Source organism: Mobula birostris, chromosome 1 (genome assembly GCF_030028105.1).
Source record: "Mobula birostris isolate sMobBir1 chromosome 1, sMobBir1.hap1, whole genome shotgun sequence".
Lineage (NCBI taxonomy): Eukaryota > Metazoa > Chordata > Chondrichthyes > Myliobatiformes > Myliobatidae > Mobula > Mobula birostris.
Window position 1 is genome coordinate 158,603,145 of NC_092370.1, and position 19,411 is coordinate 158,622,555.

The 19,411-nt window shown below is 43.1% G+C and overlaps 1 protein-coding gene across 2 annotated transcripts in view; it reads left to right on the top strand.

Annotated features, from left to right (window-relative positions):
• Positions 1–19,411, top strand: part of mta1 (metastasis associated 1) — a 149,118-nt gene that overhangs the window by 76,604 nt on the left and 53,103 nt on the right. For both annotated transcript variants that reach the window (XM_072264908.1, XM_072264917.1), the window contains exons 10-13: positions 14,203–14,277; positions 15,824–15,882; positions 16,914–17,044; positions 18,810–18,961. In XM_072264908.1, coding sequence (XP_072121009.1) covers positions 14,203–14,277; positions 15,824–15,882; positions 16,914–17,044; positions 18,810–18,961 — 417 coding nt within the window. The remainder of the gene's footprint in view (positions 1–14,202; positions 14,278–15,823; positions 15,883–16,913; positions 17,045–18,809; positions 18,962–19,411) is intronic.

Below are 19,411 nucleotides of genomic sequence, written 5' to 3' on the forward strand. Positions count from 1 at the left end.
AAAAGTATGAATACAGGACTGAAAGTGTTGTATCTGAATATACGCAGTATACGGAATAAGGTAGATGAACTTGCAGCACAGTTGCAGATTGGCAAGTATGATGTCGTAGGCATCACTGAATCATGGCTGAAAGATTATAGCTGGGAGCTTAATGTCCAAAGATGCACAATGTATTGAAAGGATAGGCAGGAAGGCAGAGGGGGTGGTGTTGCTCTGTTGGTTAAAAAAAAATGAAATCAAAACATTGGAAAGAGGTGACGTTGGGTCAGAAGATGTTGAATCATTCTGGATAGAGCTAAGGAAATGCAAGGAAATGGCGGGAAGGTTTAATAGAGCTGTTACGGAGGGTTTAAACTAATTTGGCAGGGGGATGGGAACCAGAATGATAGAGCGGAGGAAGGGGAAAACAGAAATAAATCTAAGATAGTGAGCAGTAAAGATGTCAGGAAAGACAGGCAGGTGATGGGGCAAATTTGTAGCCATTGGGATGAGTTGCAGTGAAATAAAGTTGTAGTGCAATCAAAGCGAAAAGTACCAAATTCTGGTCTTAAGGTGTTATACTTAAATGCACGCAGCCTAAGGAATAAGGTGGATGATCTTGTCGAACAGCTACAGGTTGGCAGGTATGATATTGTGGCCATCACTGAGACGTGGCTAAAGGATGCATGTCTCTGGGAGCTGAATGTCCAAGGATACATGGTGTATCGGAAGGATAGGAAGGTAGGCAGAGGGGGAGGCGTGGCTTTATTGGTAAGAAATGATATTAAATCATTAGAAAGAGGTGACATAGGATTGGAAGGTGCAGAATCTTTATGGGTTGAGCTAAGAAATTGCGGGGGTAAAAGGACCCTGATGGCAGTTATGTACAGGCCTCCAAACAGCTGCAGTGATGTGGACTACAAATTACAACAGGAAATAGAAAAGGCTTGTCAGAAGGGCAGTGTTATGATAATTGTGGGGGATTTTAACATACGAGTGGATTGGGAAAATCAGGTCAGCACTGGATCTCAAGAGAGAGAATTTGTAGAATGTCTGTGAGATGGCTTTTTAGAACAGCTTGTTGTTGAGGCCATTAGGGGATCGGCTGTACTGGATTGGGTATTGTGTAATGAACTGGAGGTGATTAGAGAGATTGAGGTGAAGGAACCCTTAGGAGGCAGTGATCATAACATGATTGAGTTCACTGTGAAATTTGAAAAAGAGAAGCTGAAATCCGATGTGTCGGTATTTCAGTGGAGTAAAGGAAATTATAGTGGCATGAGAGGAGAACTGGCCAAAGTTGACTGGAAAGGAACACTGGCAGGAAGGACAGCAGAGCAGCAGTGGCTGGAGTTTATGCGAGAAGTGAGGAAGGTGCAAGACAGGTATATTCCAAAAAAGAAGAAATTTTTGAATGGAAAAAGGATGCAACTGCGGCTGACAAGAGAAGTCAAAGCCAAAGTTAAAGCAAAGGAGAGGGCATACAAGGAAGCAAAAATTAGTGGGAAGACAGAGGATTGGGAAGTTTTTAAAAGCTTACAAAAGGAAACTAAGAAGGTCATTACGAGGGAAAAGATGAACTATGAAAGGAAACTAGCAAATAATATCAAAGAGGATACTAAAAGCTTTTTCAAGTATATAAAGAGTAAAAGACAGGTGAGAGTAGATATAGGACTGATAGAAATGATGCTGGAGAAATTGTAATGGGAGATAAGGAGATGACGGAGGAACTGAACGAGTATTTTGCATCAGTCTTCACTGAGGAAGACTTCAGCAGTATACCGGACACTCAAGGGTGGCAGGGAAGAGAAGTGTGCGCAGTCACAATTATGACAGAGAAAGTACTCAGGAAGCTGAATAGTCTAAAGGTAGATAAATCTCCCAGACTAGATGGAATGCACCATCGTGTTCTGAAGGAAGTAGCTGTGGAGATTGCAGAAGCATTAACGATGATCTTTCAAAAGTCGATAGATTCTGGCATGGTTCCGGAGGACTGGAAGATTGCAAATGTCACTCTGCTATTTAAGAAAGGGCAAGGAAGCAAAAAGGAAATTATAGACCTGTTAGCTTGACATCGGTGGTTGGGAAGTTGTTGGAGTCGATTGTCAAGGATGAGGTTACAGAGTACCTGGAGGCATATGACAAGATAGGCAGAACTCAGCATGGTTTCCTTAAAGGAAAATCCTGCCTGACAATCCTATTACAATTTTTTGAGGAAATTACAAGTAGGCTAGACAAGGGAGATGCAATGGATGTTGTATATTTGGATTTTCAGAAGGCCTTTGACAAGGTGCCACACATGAGGCTACTTAACAAGATAAGAGCCCATGGAATTACGGGAAAGTTACATATGTGGATAGGGCGTTGGCTGATTGGCAGGAAACAGAGTGGGAATAAGGGGATCCTATTCTGGTTGGTTGCCAGTTACCAGTGGTGTTCCACAGGGGTCCGTGTTGGGGCCGCTTCTTTTTACGTTGTACATCAATGATTTGGATTATGGAATAGATGGCTTTGTGGCTAAGTTTGCTGATGATACAAAGATAGGTGGAGGGGCCGGTAGTGCTGAGGAAACAGAGTCTGCAGAGAGACTTGGATAGATTGGAAGAATGGGCAAAGAAGTGGCAAATGAAATACAATGTTGGAAAGTGTATGGTTATGCAGTTTGGTAGAAGAAGTAAACGGGCAGACTATTATTTAAGTGGGGAGAGAATTCCAAGTTCTGAGATGCAACGGGACTTGGGAGTCTTCATGCAGGATACCGTTAAGGTTAACCTCCAGGTTGAGTCAGTAGTGAAGAAGGCGAATGCAATGTTGGCATTCATTTCTAGAGGAATAGAGTATAGGAGCAGGGGTGTGATGTTGAGGCTCTATAAGATGCTGGTAAGACCTCACTTGGAGTACTGTGGGCAGTTTTGGTCTCCTTATTTAAGAAAGGATGTGCTAACGTTGGAGAGGGTACAGAGAAGATTCACTAGAATGATTCTGGGAATGAGAGGGTTAACATATGAGGACCGTTTGTCCGCTCTTGGATTGTATTCCTTGGAGTTTAGAAGAATGAGGGGGGACCTCATAGAAACATTTCGAATGTTGAAAGGCATGGACAGAGTAGATGTGGCAAAGTTGTTTCCCGTGATGGGGGAGGGCATGACTTAAGGATTGAAGGGCACCCATTCAGAACAGAGATGCGAAGAGATTTTTTTTAGCCAGAGGGTGGTGAATCTATAGAATTTGTTGCCACGGGCAGCAGTGGAGGCCAAGTCATTGGGTGTATTTAAGGCAGAGATTGATAGATATCTGAGTAGCCAGGGCATCAAAGGTTATGGTGAGAAGGTGGGGGAGTGGGACTAAATGGGAGAATGGATCAGCTCATGATAAAATGGCAGAGCAGACTCGATGGGCCGAATGGCTGACTTCTGCTCCTTTGTCTTATGGATAAAAAGACCCTGATGACAGTAGTAAGGATGCAGCCTACAAATTACAATGGGAGATAGAAAACGCACGTTAAAAAGGGCAATGTTACAATAGTCACGGGGGACTTCAATATGCATGTAGATTGGGAAATCAGGTTGGTGCCGGATTACAGGAGGGGGAATTTCTAGAGTGCCTATAAGATGGCTTTTGAGAGCAACTCATGGTTGAGCCCGCTAGAGGATCAGGTATTCTGGATTGGGTGTTGTGCAATGAACCGGAATTGATTAGAGAGTTTAAGGTAAAAGAACCCTTAGGAGAAGTGATCATAATATGATCACATTTACCCTGAAATTTGAGAAGGAGAAATTAAAGTCATATTTATCAGTATTACAGTGGACTAAAGGGAATTACTGAGGCATGAGAGAGGAGTTGGCCAGAATTGATTGGAAAAGAACACTGGCAGGGATGATGGCAGAGCAGCAATGGCTGGAATTTCTGGAAGCAATTCAGAAGGTGCAGGATGTATATATCCCAAAGAGGAAGAAGTATCCTGAAGGAAAGATGACACAACTGTGGCAAACAAGTCAAAGCCAACATAAAACCTAAAGAGAGGGCATATAATAGGCCAAGTATTAGTGGGAAGTTAGAGGATTGGGAAGCTTTTAAAAACCAAAAGAAGGCAACTAAAAAAGTAATTAAGAAGCCAAAGATGAAATGTGAAAGTAAGCTGGCCAGTACTATTAAAGAGGACATCACAATTTTCTTCAGATATATAAAGTGTAAAAGAGAGGCAAGAGTGGATATGGAACTGTTGGAAAACGATCCTGGAGAAGTAGTAATGTGGGACAATGAAATGGCAGATGAACTGAATAATTAATTTGCATTTGTCTTCACTGTGGGAGACATTACCAGTATGGTCGAAGTTCCAGGTATCAGCGGGGCATGAAACGTGTGACCTAACTAGAGAGAAGGTTCTTGGCAAACTGAAAGGTTTGAAAGTAGATGAAGTCACCTGGACCAGATGACGTACACTCCAGAGTTTTGTAAGAGGTGGCTGAAGCGATTGTGGAGGCATAGTAATGATCTTTCAAGAATCACTAGATTCTGGAATGGTTCTGGAAGACTGGAAAATTGCAAATGTCACTCCACTCTTCAAGAAGAGAGAGGCAGAAGAAAGGAAACTATAGGCCTGTTAGTTTGACCTCAGTGGTTGGGAAGATGTTGGAGTCGATTATTAAGGATGAGGTTTCAGAATAATAGGAGGTACATGATAAAATAGGCTAAAGTCAGCATGGTTTTCTCAAAGGAAAATCTTGCTTGACAAATCTGTTGGAACTCCTTGAGGAAATAACAAGCAGGATAGACAAAGGAGAATCGGTTGATGTTGTGTACTTGGATTTTCAGAAGGCCTTTGATAAGGTGCCACACATGAGTCGGCTTAACAAGCTATGTGTGCATGGTATTACAGGAAAGATTCAAGCATGGATAAAGCAGTGACTGATTGGAAGGAGGCAGAGAGTGGGAATAAAGGGAACCTTTTCTGGTTGGCTGCCAGCGAGTAGTGGTGTTCCACAGGGGTCTGTGTTGGGACCAATTCTTTTTACATCATATGTCAATGATTTAGATGATGGAATTGATGGCTTTCTTGCAAAGTTTGCAGGCGATATGAAGATAGGAGGAGCGGGGAGGTCGTTTTATGGAAGGAGAGAGGCTAGAAGAAGGACTTAGACAGATTAGGAGAATGGGCAAAGAAATGGCAGATGGAATACAGTGTCAGGAAGTGTATGGTCATACAATTTGGTAGAAGAAATGAAAGGGTTGATCATTTTCTAAATGGTGAGAAAATACAAAAAAAACCTAGGTGCAAAGAGACTTGGGAGTCCTTGTGTAGGATTCCCTAAAGGTTTATTTGCAGGCTAAGGCTGGGGTGAGGAGGGTAAATGCAATGTTAGCATTCAGCTCGAGGGCTAGAATATAAAAGCAAGGATGTAATGTTGAAACTTAATAAAGCATTGCTAAGTCCTCATTTGGAGTATTGTCAGCAGGTTTGGGCCGTTATCTTAGAAAAGATGTGCTGAAACTAGAGAGGGTTCAAAGGAGATTCACGAAAATGATTCCAGAATTGAATGACTTGTCATATGAAGAGCATTTGATGGCCTGTATTCACTGGAATTCAGAAGAATGAAGGGTGATGTCATTGAAACCTATCAAATGGTGAAAGGTCTTGATGGAGTGGATGTGGAGAGGATGTTTCCTATGATGGGAGTGTCTAAGACCAGAGGACATAGTCTCTGAATAAAGGGGCTTCTTTTTAGAGTGGTGATGAGGAGGAATTTCTTCTTCCAAAGAGTGGTGAACCTGAGGAATTCTTTGCCACAGGCAGCCGTGGAAAGCCAAGTGTTTATGTGTCTAAGTGATTAAGGCAGAGATTGATTGATTCTTGATTGGTCAGGGCATGAAGGGATTCGGGGAGAAGGCAAAAGATTGGGGCTGAGAGGAAAATTAGATCAGCCATGATGAAATGGTGGAGCAGACTCGATGGGCCAAATGGCCTAATTCTGCTGCTGTATCTTGTGATCTTATGATTAAGAAGGTGACTCATGTGAGCAGCTCTGATGGAAATCATCAAATATTCCCGTTTTAGGGGGCTGCAGCTGAAATCCACAGCTGCAGTCATGGAAAATACAGTATGTAACATCGTTTTAAGGTGATTAAAATATATATTGGTACCCAAAGTTGTTGAGTCTTGAACAGCAGTCTCTGGTTGCTACTGCAGATTCCAGCAGAAGAGAGGATACTGCACTGGTTCAAAAATTTTGTTGAGGGAGATGATCTTCCAGCTTTCCCTACTGACTATCGTGCTGGTAAATGTATAGTCTTTGGTCAATAAAGTCAATGATCTTAGAGCAAGATTGCTGTACTAGAGCGGCAGTAGGACCTATTTTTCATTTCACGGAGTCTTGGATATCCCCGCCATTCCAGACTCAGTGATACAGCAGTAATTTGGGATCTGTAGACTTCCGATTCAGAATTACTTATTACATGTGCATCGAAACATAGGGGGTTGCTTCACCATTCGCTGCCAAGATGGGGCTGCTGAGTCTTTCAAAGACAGGAGCTGGAGTACACTCCATGATCAACTCCTCGTGGTGCACAAACGTGGTGGTGCTGTCCCAGTCCTGCTCACCCGACCTGGAACATCTCGCAATCAAGAGTCGTCCGTTTTATCTGCTGCGGGAGTTTTCAGCCGTCACCTTGGTAACGGTGTGCATCCCTCCACAGGCCAATGTCAAACAAGCTCTAGGTAAACTGAGCAATGTAATCAACAGGCATGAAACTACACACCCTGATGCCTTCTCTACCATTCTGGGGGGTTTTAACCAGGCCAGCTTGAAAATGTCTCTGAATAACTATGGCCTACAAATCACCTATAGTAACAGAGGAACCAACACACTGGACCACTGTTACACCACCATAAAGAATGCTTACCGTGCTATCCCACATCACACTTTTGGAAGTCTGATCCCCTGGCCGTACTGTCACTCCCTGAGTATAGGCAGAGACTGAAGACTGCAGCACCAGTAGTGAGGACCAAGAAGGTTTGGACCAGGGAGGCACAGGAACACTTATAGGACTGCTTTGAATCGGTGGACTGGATAGTATTCAGGGATTCACCTTCGAGTCTGAATGAGTACGGCACAGCTGTCACTGACCTATATGAATGAGTATGTGCCTACAAGGACTTGCTGTACATACCCAAGTCAAAAGCCATGGATGAACCAGGTGACTCGTAGTCTGCTGAGTGCAAGATCTGTGACATTTAAGTCCTGTGATCTAGGACAATATAAGAAGGCCAAGTGTGACTGCAGAGGACTATCTGAAGAGCAAAAGAACAATTCCAAATGAGGTTAAAGGCGGAATTAGATGCGCGTCAACTCTGTGGGGGGGTGGGAGTGAGTTTATAGACCATCACTTCCTACAAAGCGACACCTAACATCAGGAACGGCAGTGATGCTTCACTCACAAATGAGCTCAATGCCTTTTATGCTCGCTTTGAAGGGGAGAATAAAACTACAGCTTTGACGATCTTTGCAGTACCTGGTGACACTGTGATTTGTAAATTGGAAGCCGACGTCAGATCGTCTTTCAAGAGAGTAAACCCTGCCAAAGCGACAAGCCCTGATGGGGTACATGGTAGAGCTCAGAAAACCTGTGTCAACCAACTGGTGGGTGTGCTCAAAGCCATTTTCAATCTCTCATTGCTACAGTCAGAAGTTCCCACCTGCTTCCAAAGAGCACCAATCATACCAGTGCCCAAGAAGGGCAGGGTGAGCTGCCTTAATAACCATCGTCCAGTAGTGCTCACATCTACAGTGATGGAGTGTTTTGAGAGGTTGGTTATGGCTAGAATTAACTCCTGTCTCAGCAAGAACCTGGATCCACTGCAATTTGCAAATCGTCATGATCACTCTATGGCGAATGTGATCTCAATGGTTCTTCATGTGGCCTTGGATCACCAGGACAATACTAATACTTGTGTCAGGCTGCTGTTTATTGAACTGAATTGAATTGACTGTATTTCTTACATCCTTCGCATACATGAGAAGTAAAAATCTTTATGTCATGTCTCCATCTAAATGTGCAATGTGCAACTTATAGTAATTTGCAATGAGTAGTATGTACAACAGGACAGTCAATATAGCATAGAGAATAGCATACAATTGTATCTGCATGAGTTAATCAGTCTGATGGCCTGGCGGAGGAAGCTGTCCTGGAACCTGTTGGTCCTGGCTTTAATGCTGCGGTACCATTTCCCAGATGGTAACAGCTGGAACACTTTGTGGTTGGGGTGACAGAAAGTTGTAAACTCAGTCAGCTCCATCATGGATGCTAGCCTCCCCAGCATTGAGGACATCTTCAAAGAGCAATGCATCAAAAAGGCTGCATCCATCATTAATGATCCCCATCACCCAGGTCATGCCCTCTTCTCATTGCTACCATCGGGGAGAAGGTACAGAAGCCTGAAGGTGCACACTCAATGATTCAGGAACAGCTTCTTTCCCTCTGCTGTCTGATTTCTGAATGGACATTGAACCCATGAACACCACCTCACTACGTTTTTTTGCATTACTAATTTAATTTAACTTTTTAAATATATATTATATATTTTTGCTAGAAGTTAACTCAAAGTCAATATATATACTTACTGTAATTCACAGTTTTCATTACTATGTTTGGCAATGTACTGCTGCTGCTTAACAAATTTCACACCACATGCCGGTGATATTAAACCTGATTCTGATTAGGCTAGTGATCAACAGGTGTGTTGCTGGGCTGGGAAGGGACTGTAACACTCTGTGTGTCAAAATAAATAAATCAATAAACTACAAGTTTCTATGGAACATTTTCCAGTTATATGTGCCAGCAAAAAACAAAAATCGCAACTGCACTTGATTAACAAAATGATGAATGTTATTACTGAAATGGCGTAAAGCAGAATTGACTATGATATTACCTCACTGGTGCTCAGCTTAGCTCCTGACCTTAGTTAAAACTTCACTCCAAACATGAACAAAACAACAAAATTCTACCAGCAGTGTCTTTGGGACCAAAGCAACACTTGTAGAAGTGTGGCATCAAGGGGGAATAATACCACCAAGAAAAAAATGGGGACCGCATCTCTCCACCAACTTTTCAGAGTGGTGGGATAGGCTTTGTAAGCAATGTGGTATCAAAATTTTACATAATATAAAAACACTTACTTGCATGTTTGTCAGCAAGTGCAATCAGACTGCTCAGAATGTCTCGTCTCCGGTAGAAGCACACACACATTTTGCTTCCACATTGCCATTAAAAGAGAGTGAAGGAAATTAGATCATGTAAGTGTCATGTAAGATCCTTGTACAATTGGATCCTCAATTTGCTCACTTGCAAACCCCAGTCAGTTTGGAATGGCAACAACATCTCCTCCATAATATCCATCAGTACTGGTGAACCACAAGGTTAGCCCCTTGCTCTACTTGCTTTACACTTATGACTGTGGGCTGATCAATAACGTAAACAGAGGAAAACCAGAGGTCAACGAGCCAGTACACATCAGAGGATCTTTAAATTTAAATTTAAATTAAGAAAGCAACTTTAAATTCCTCGATGCTGGTACTTAGAAGGACCAGCACAAAAGTGCAATTACGAAGAAAGCACAGCAGTGCCTCTACTTCCTTAGGAGTTTGTGAAGATTCAGCGTGTCGTGACAAACTTCTGTTGATGTGTAGTGGAGACTATATTGATTGGCTGCGTCTCTCCTGGAATGGAAACACCAGTGCCCTTGAACAGAAAATCCTCAAACAAGTAGTGGACATGGCCCAGTCCATCATGATAAAGCCCTTCCCACCATTGAGCACATTTACATGGAGTGTTGTTGCAAGAAAGCAGCATCCATCGTCAGAGCCCACCCCCCCCCAATATTGAAATGTTCCCACAACCTATGGACTCATTTTCAACAACTTTTCATCTCATGTTCTCGATATTTATTGCTTACTGATTTATTATTATTATTTCTTTCTTTTTGTATTTGCATAGTTTGTTGTCTTGGTTGAATTCCCAAGTTAGTGCAGTCTTTCACGGATTCCATTACGGATTTATTGAGTATGCCCATAAAACAATGAATCTCAAGGTTGTATATACGTACTTTGATAATAAACTTACAGTTTGTACTTCGAAATTTCTTATGCAGTAATAGTGAACAAGTGACTTGGAGAAATGCTACAACAGTAGTTCCCAAACTTTTTTTGGTTATCACCCTCTTGGCTCCCAGACCACACCCCCAGCACACATCCCCTCTCTTTCCGGCCATTACATAAAAAAACTATGAAGAATTTTGATTTATGATGGCAATTAATTGCAAAAATCATTCAAATCTATTTGAAGCTGCAAGTAAAATTATTTCTTTGTTTAGTTACAGCAAAATAGTTTTCATCAACAACTTTAGAGAGTACCTTAGTAGTCCAACTGTTCACTGATTCATTGCTTTTTCACCTTTCAATGAGATGGATGGGCTTGGTGCAGTGACATCAGCTTCTCAACATCAGGCTGAATGTCACTCAGAAGGAGTCTCAGATCCCCACGTTCAGTAGTTCGCAGCCCGTTCGTTGGTTTGAAAGAATTTGGCTGACTGAATATGATGTTGGAAAGGCAATAAAGAACATCTTGACTTTTTTCCCGTAGTGCAGGACAGTTAGTGTTCAGAGATTTCTTTCTATGACCAAAAGTCTTGATTTGAGTTTTTTGAACTTCGGCTTCAGCTCAAAGTCATTTTGTGGTGAGATCAGATCTTCCTCCATCCTCCTTGTTAATTCCTCATTACAAGTGTTCAGGAATGGATTTATCCCCAGTCTGGAATTTGGATTAAGAGAAGATCCTACAATGCAGCTCACCCAGGTGGGCACAGTATACTTGTAGATCATCATCTGATACTCTTGCTTTCTCTTCCAACTCAGAGGCTTAAAAATTGGAAAAGGTCATGACGGCCAATGTTTCACTTAAATAGTGTTAACTTGGACAGAAATGTGGAGACGACTGATTTGACTTTGATTAGATTCACATCATTTCCTTGCAATTGAAGATTGATTTCATTTATCTATGCAAATAATTCTGACAAATAAGCAACGTCATGCCTAATATTCTTGAGTTGATTAGTAAATGAAGATTTTGCATCTTCAAAGAATTTTATCAGTTTCAATAAGCGCATAAAAACATCTCAACTCTAGGAGGAGGTACAGTCGACGTTTTGGGCCGAGACCCTTCGTCAGGACTAACTGAAGGAAGAGCTAGTAAGAGATTTGAAAGTGGGAGAGGGAGGGGGAGATCCAAAATGATAGGAGAAGACAGGAGGGGGAGGGATGGAGCCAAGAGTTGGACAGGTAATTGGCAAAAGGGATACGAGAGGATCGTGGGACAGGAGGCCCAGGGAGAAGGAAAGAGGGGGGGGAAACCCAGAGGATGGGCAAGGGGTATAGTCAGAGGGACAGAGAGAGAGAAAGAATGTGTGTATATAAATAAATAACGGATGGGGCACGAGGGGGAGGTGGGGCATTAGTGGAAGTTAGAGAAGTCAATGTTCACGCCATCAGGTTGGAGGCTACCCAGACGGAATATAAGGTGTTGTTCCTCCAACCTGAGTGTGGCTTCATCTTTACAGTAGAGGAGGCCATGGATAGACATATCAGAACGGGAATGGGATGTGGAATTAAAATGTATGGCCACTGGGAGATCCTGCTTTCTCTGACGGAGGGAGCGTAGGTGTTCAGCTAAACGATCTCCCAGTCTGCGTCGGGTCTCGCCAGTATATAGAAAGCCACATCGGGAGCACCGGACGCAGTATATCACCCCAGCCGACTCACACGTGAAGTGGCGCCTCACCTGAAAGGACTGTCTGGGGCCCTGAACGGTGGTAAGGGAGGAAGTGTAAGGGCATGTGTAGCAATCTGCGTCCGGTGCTCACGATGTGGCCTTCTATATATTGGTGAGACCGGACACAGACTGGGAGATCGTTTAGCTGTCCTCCAGAGAAAGCAGGATCTCCCAGTGGCCACACATTTTAATTCCACATCCCATTCCCATTCTGATATGTCTATCCACGGCCTCCTCTACTGTAAAGATGAAGCCACACTCAGGTTGGAGGAACAACACCTTATATTCCGTCTGGGTAGCCTCCAACCTGATGGCATGAACATTGACTTCTCTAACTTCCGCTAATGCCCCACCTCCCCCTCGTACCCCATCCGTTATTTATTTATATACACACATTCTTTCTCTCTCTCTCCTTTTTCTCCCTCTGCCCCTCTGGCTATCCCCCTTGCCCATCCTCTGGGTTTTTTTCCCCCCTCCCCCTTTTCCTTCTCCCTGGGCCTCCTGTCCCATGATCCTCTCATATCCCCTTTGCCTATCACCTGTCCAGCTCTTGGCTCCATCCCTCCCCCTCCTGTCTTCTCCTATCATTTTGGATCTCCCCCTTCCCCTCCCACTTCCAAATCTCTTACTAGCTCTTCTTTTAGTTAGTCCTGACGAAGGGTCTTGGCCCGAAACGTTGACTGTACCTCTTCCTAGAGATGTTGCCTGGCCTGCTATGTTCACCAGCAACTTTGATGTGTGTTGCTTGAATTTCCAGCATCTGCAGAATTCCTCGCATTTACATTTTTAAAAACATCTCAGGCAGTTTCCTTTTGAGGGCCATCTGAGTTCTGTGTGCAACAGCAAGTATTCAAACTGTTCATCATTCTCAATACAAAGCTCTCGAAATAGTGAAGAATTGAGAGCATGGAACTTAATTTTCTTTATTGCTGTGATGACAGTGTTTACTGATTTGTGTAATGATCACTTAGTGTCAAGATGTTGCTTGTGAATTACAAAATAAATGGTAAATACTGTGTGTTAGCTACTTTTTTCAAGAAAGGAATAACCCCGCGGCAGTGACCTCCCATTGATTAAGCAACAACCCAAAATATTGACTCCCTCTTCATATCTGTTTCTAGTTGCCTTGCAAATAACAATTCTTGAACCATGCTTTCAGCTTTTATGAAGTGAACATAACCAAGAAGCAAAGATTCGTTGCCTGGCATAGTTGACTCATCCCACTGCGGAACTAATTCTGTTGCCCTAAGTGTGTTGCACAATGTGTCTTCCACATCCTCAGACATTTCATCTGTTCATCTTTGAGTAGAGTTGTCACTGAGCGGATTTAATTTAATTATTTGGTCTGGTGACTTATGCAAAACAGTACTCAGAATCTCCCTTACTGCTGACAAAATCAGTTCCTCCCCAATTTTATGGGGCTTTCCAATTTAACAATGAGCAATGAAGCATTGTATGAAGCACACAAACCATCACCATTTTGTTGTGAAGTGCTTGCAAGCCTGTTTTGAAGTGTTCCATTTCTGAAAGCCTTCATGAAGTAACTGAAAATAAGCAATTTTCTTGTTTGTTTTATCAGAGTGTATTCCCTTCAAATATTCTAGAATCCTGAATGGTTTCATTGCCTCTTTTGAAATAACTTTTTTTACACAGCAGTCACATTAGCTGCTGTTGGTTGCCTGGTGCTGATATAAATCCATATTTCAGATACTCCACACTGTACTCGCTACACTTCTCTTTCATTTGGTCCGTTTCTGCCATCTTTGTTACGGATTTACAACATGGTCAATTGCCTCTACTCAAGTCCAGTCTGAAGTGCTGCAATCAATAATGGGGAAAGTTGTGAGGTCATCATAGTGCATGCAAAATCTGACTTTACCAGAAGGTACATGAAGTGAGGTAGTGATAAATCGGTTGAGCCACGTGAAGACAAATGTGGTCAAGACAATTCTAAAGGGCAGATTTAGAGTGATTAGAGTATGGGAATCGTATTAGCTAACACCGTGCTGCAGTAGAGAACAGCGATAATGCGTGGGCTGGGCCCGGAAATAACACGATCTCTTCAGTTCAGATTTCTCATGATATGCCAAATACAGAAGTGTCACATTGCTTTGCATAAAGCCAAAGCCTAAGAGAACATTGGGTTAGCAAGAGATGAGGTGATTATGTTATCATTGTAATCAATTATGAGGCACTGGAATCAAATGCTTATAATAAGTAATTCATTTTTAAATTAAGCCTGATCCCTCAGCTGCTTCCCTTGCTACCATGCCCACCCCCTTACTGCCTGCTGTATCGTCCCTTAGAAATTGCCATTGTCCCCAGAGGGATGATGTCTCCCACTTTAGGAACACTGGTTTAGATAAACTTTGTCTAACATTATCTATGTTTACTTATTCAAAGTTACCCTGGAAGTCATTAACAAGCATTGTCGAATATTACTATATGTGGAAGACCACGGACCGATATGTCCAGCAGGTAATGTGCACATAATTATCGATTCTTTCAATGGCTTTTCAGTCGATGTTGACTTGTTAAGCTGGGGTGTGATCTGGCATGTGGAACTATTAGTGGAAGAGAGTTGCAGATTTCCACACTCTGCTAATACAAATGTTAGGCTATATTCCTTGGCCTCACTTTATTTGCATGTTCACTAGATGTCAGCTGTTTTATTATATGTTTGATTATCTAAATAGGCTGTTGTTCTGAACTACCATGTGCCTAGTGATTGGTTTGTGTACTTATTATCAAAGGCAACATTGGGAAATGCAAGAGGTGTACACATCTATCACAAAAATTGGGCAAACTGTCATGGCTTTCGACTTTTGAGATAAAAGATGTAATGGTGATGTAACCTATTTCAAATCTCCCTCGTGAAATGAGCTCACAGTTATGTGATGCCCTGTACTGCAAGAACAGCAGTGTTAAACCAGGCAATAGCATTCTGCTTTTAGGATAATGATGTGTAATTAAAGCCAAAAGTACGTATTCGCTAGTGCTACCTCCTAGAGAAAGGTATTTGCATTTAATTGTTCATCAAGTTGTCAGTCTATTGTTAAGATGAGTTAAAAGGCTGCAAGCTTTGTATCATATACTCCTAAGGAGATTTTTGTACATTGGAAATGTAATTGTTTCAACACAGTTTCTTTTGTTTGAATTGTGTTGCTAGATGCATCCTTGTCTGGTCACATCATCCCACCCCATCATAGATGGTCCATCTGAGCAGTCTCTCCAACTGCCAACAGAGCTGAATTTATCAAAATCTATTTTTGGTGGCAGTGTTCTGTGCAACAGTGGGAAGTTCCTACTGGATACAGCTTGGATCATAAAAAGGCAGGATTAGCACCAAACCCAAGACGGCTGATTTCGACAGATTGTTGGCTCATTTTGAGGTCTCCGTCATATCTTCAGATGGCAGCTGGTAGCTTTAGCAAAGCAAGAAGACAGTGCCAAGTGAACATCATTTATGACCAGTGCTCTTACACCTTTGGTTGTGGAAACAATGATGTATTGTGATTCCTTATCTCCTTTTTAAAATCCGGCACAAGCTAAAAATGGAATGGGAGCTGGTGTAACGTTACCTTTGCCCCATGACCGTGGAACTATCCAATTCTGCCAAAAAGTAGATGGGATTGAGAAGAACAGGAGTTCCCAACCTGGAGGTCACAGACCCCTTGGTTAATTGTAGGGATCCGTGGCATAAAAAAAGTTTGGGAACCCCTGATCTAAACTATGTTTTTTTCAAAGGCATCAAAGATTACACTTAAATTGGATTGAATCCACACTTGCTCATCATGGATGGAGATGCACGGCCAAGGTAGTTCATCATTCCTACTTGGATTTGTTCCCTGTTCCCAGGATTAGTTAGAGAATATGCTGGGGTGCTGAAACATTTTCTAAATGGTTTCAAGCATATGGACAATTAATAATGTAGGATTTTCATTGGCATGAGTGTCATAAGTTCTAAGCGGTTTGTGTGTTGTTTGTGGAGGTTACCTCTGATATTTTGTTATCTTTATCTTAGAAACGGCTGAAAGCGGCTGAAGCAGAGAGCAAACTAAAGCAAGTCTACATCCCCAACTAGTAAGCATTTGTTTTCTGGACCAAATAACATCACTTCCTGCCTGGGAATTCAGCTGAGTGTCTTGTGGAATACCAAAAAGGTCATCGAGTTGTAAAGCACAGAAACCGACCCTTTGTTTCACTGCCCAACCCATCGGCATGTGTATCGTCATTGAGACCTTTTGGCCCAGCAGCCAACCCCCGAGCACCCACTTACACTAATTCTACCCTGACCCATCATCTCATTAACTCCCCACCAGATTCCACCACTCACCAAATTAAAGCGGCTGATCAAATAACTAAACTGATTGTTCTTGGGATGTGGGAGGAAATCAGTGTACCCAAAGGAAGCCTACCCTTCACAGGGAAAATGTGCCAACATCACACGTACATTTCCACAGGTCACTGGGTCTGTGAGGCAGCAGCACAATTAGCTTCTCCACTGTGCTATCCCTATTCACTGTTTGCATAGTGAGGCATGTTATGGGAAGACTGTATCAACAAAATGAATACATTTTGTTTGCCTTTCATAACATGATAATGGATATTTTACCATGTCAAACAGGTTCACTGTTCATCCTTTTACTTCTGTACTCTCTAGTTTACAATTGTCATGAATAGTTTGCAGCTCCAACGGAACTGATAATGTGTAAGACTTCATTGTAACATCTAATGAAATCAATCTACAGATGCTGGAAACCTGAAACACATATAGAAAATACTGGAAAAACTCAGCAAGTTGGGCACCATCTATGGAAAGTGGGAAAGTTAATAGTGGAGGTCTACCATCCAATGTCAGGATTGGAGGTTTAATCCTAATTAAACAAGATCTCCAAGAATAACAAGCAAATGGGACTTGGAATAAATCTGCAGCAAGAATCCATGATAACTACAGGGATATTTTATTAGCAAAATGTGGTGAATGGAGGATAATTGAATTATACAAATGCTGACCATAAAACCAACTGTGGTTGTTTACTGAAAGTGTGATTAATGGGGGAAATTATCACCCTAATGTCTTTTATCTTCCTCTCCCCCATCTCACTCTTTAGTAATAAGCCAAACCCAAACCAGATCAATGGGACGAATGCAAAAGCGGGAGCGATGAATGGAGGCGGTGTGCTGGCGCCAAATGGGACAGTAGCAGTGCTGGGACCTGGGCGAGCATGCGAGAGCTGCTTCAGTGAGTATTCCTTGGATCAGGGAACAGGTCATCATAGGCTGACAGAGCAATGAGTATTCCTTGGATCAGGGAACAGGTCATCGTAGGCTGATGGAGCAATGAGCATTCCTTGGATCAGGGAACAGGTCATCATAGGCTGATGGAGCAATGAGTATTCCTTGGATCAGGTCTGATGGAGCAATGAGCTTCTTTTGGGTACTCTCCAGCCTGATGGTATGCATATCGATTTCTACTCCAACCTGATGGTATGAATATCAATTTCTACTTCCAGTGAACAGAATTAACCCCCCCCCACCCCCGTTAATGGTGATCAGTCCGATGTAATGAAACAAGTACCACAGTTGATTCTTTACCACTTTTATTAGTAGCAAGCTGTGAGAGGGAACCTTTCTTCTGCACTCACAGAGAGTCAGCCACGAAGTCTCTCTCTCTAAACACAGAGATACAGTTTTTTATATCATCCTTGTCACGAAAGCCTAGCAACAGTGATAGTCCAACACAGAGGCCATTTAATCACCTAAAACAGAGGTAAACGTACTTGACAAAGAACACTTAATCACATCAGGCAGAGGTAAACAGAGAGCAGAGTATAATTAATTCTCACATCCTGCATGTCCTTGTCTGGACACTCAGCATTTACATGTTAGAAGCACAGATTGATCATCTTTACCATCTCAATACAGAAGAACAGTCAGATCAATAGATATTCCAGCTACACAGATAGAGCAGAATTTAATAATTTAGATAAGAAACTCTACCGAAATTAGGAAAGGAATGTAAGGAATGCCCTGCCTTGTCGAAACCAAAAAGGTGTGAAAAATCAGGAGACATCCTCTTGTGGGTCTGTGTGAGATTTTAATCCTCATCTCACCGTAAAGAGCAGCTGCTCAGACACGCTGCAGCTATTCTCAAACCAGAATACACAGACTCAACCTTAACCATTATTTACAGGAATCTGAGAATCCCCTTAAAACTTTATCGCCCCCACTCTGACCTTCTACTTCTTCTCACTTGTCTATGACTTCTCCCTCCTCCTTCCTTTTCTCCTGTTGTCCACTCTCCTCTCCTATCAGATTCTTTCTCCTGCCTTTGACCTTTTCCACCCATCGCCTTCCAGCTGGTCTCTTTCTCCTTCTGCGCCCCCCCCCAGACTTTTACTCTGGCAACTTCCCCCTTCCACTTACATCCTGATGAAGGGTCTCAGCCTGAAACGTCAACTGTCTACTCTTTTCCATTGATGCTGCCTGACCTGCTGAGTTCCTCCAGCATTTTGTGTGAGGTCCCAATAATCCAAGAGCATGAATTCCTGCCCCCTGCACCAGCTCCTCAGCCACATAGTGGTCTTGAAACGCACTTGGTCCTGTGTGTTGAGGGCATTTTCCTTGAAGTTGCTGTCCTCACCCTTCAGTTAACAACACAGCTTCACAAGGGACTTGCATGACAATGATTGCTCAAACCAGTCGGCTGGTAGCAATCAAAGTAAACCATGCTGACAAGAGACATGATACCTCACCGTCTCCTTTAGCATAGCAAACCTTGCAGTGAGTGAAAGCCACCATATACCTGCCTATTTTGCTCATAGAAATGGAAGATGCTGCCAGCACTCAGCAGGAAAGGAAGCATCTGTGGAGAGAGAGCAGCAGAAGTGATCGCTGCTGAATGTGCCAGGGCCATGTTGATCGATCAGCCACTGTTGTAGCAACGTGAGCCCGAGAGGGGAGGGGAGCCAGAATTAACTTGAATCTCTTTGTTATTGTTTCCCCAGCCACACAGTCACACCAGTGGTATTCCTGGGGACCCCCCAACATGCAGTGCCGTCTCTGCGTAGCCTGCTGGACCTATTGGAAAAAGTACGGTGGACTGAAAACACCCACCCGACTGGACGGAGAAAGGCCGGGACCCCACCGGAATAATCTGGTAACTGCCAGATGGGGCGGGGGATGGTGACACCGCACCAGTTTGACCCCCTTTGCTTCCCTTGCCTGCTGTCCCTCTCGTTCCCCAAGGAGGCTGACTCCTCAGAACCACGGGCGGTCTCGGGTTCCTCGAACTAGGTGTACTGGTACCTGAGGCCAGGTGATGGCCACAGACACATGGAATCTGGTGCTCACCCAGCACCTTCTGCTGAGCCCTTGCCAGCATCAGAAAGAGAGACTAACCATCCCGTAACACGGTGCTTCCTCATCCACTTTGACATCAAACAAGTCAGTAACAAACAGAACTCATGATTTCCATTTGCCGCACTGCAGAGCAGCTCTGTCTCCAAGGGTGAAGCTGGTGAGCTCAATGTCCACTTGTGGAGACGACCACTGTAGTACAGGGGCACTGCTGTAGGGTCCAGACATCAGACAAGACATCGTGTAGCAA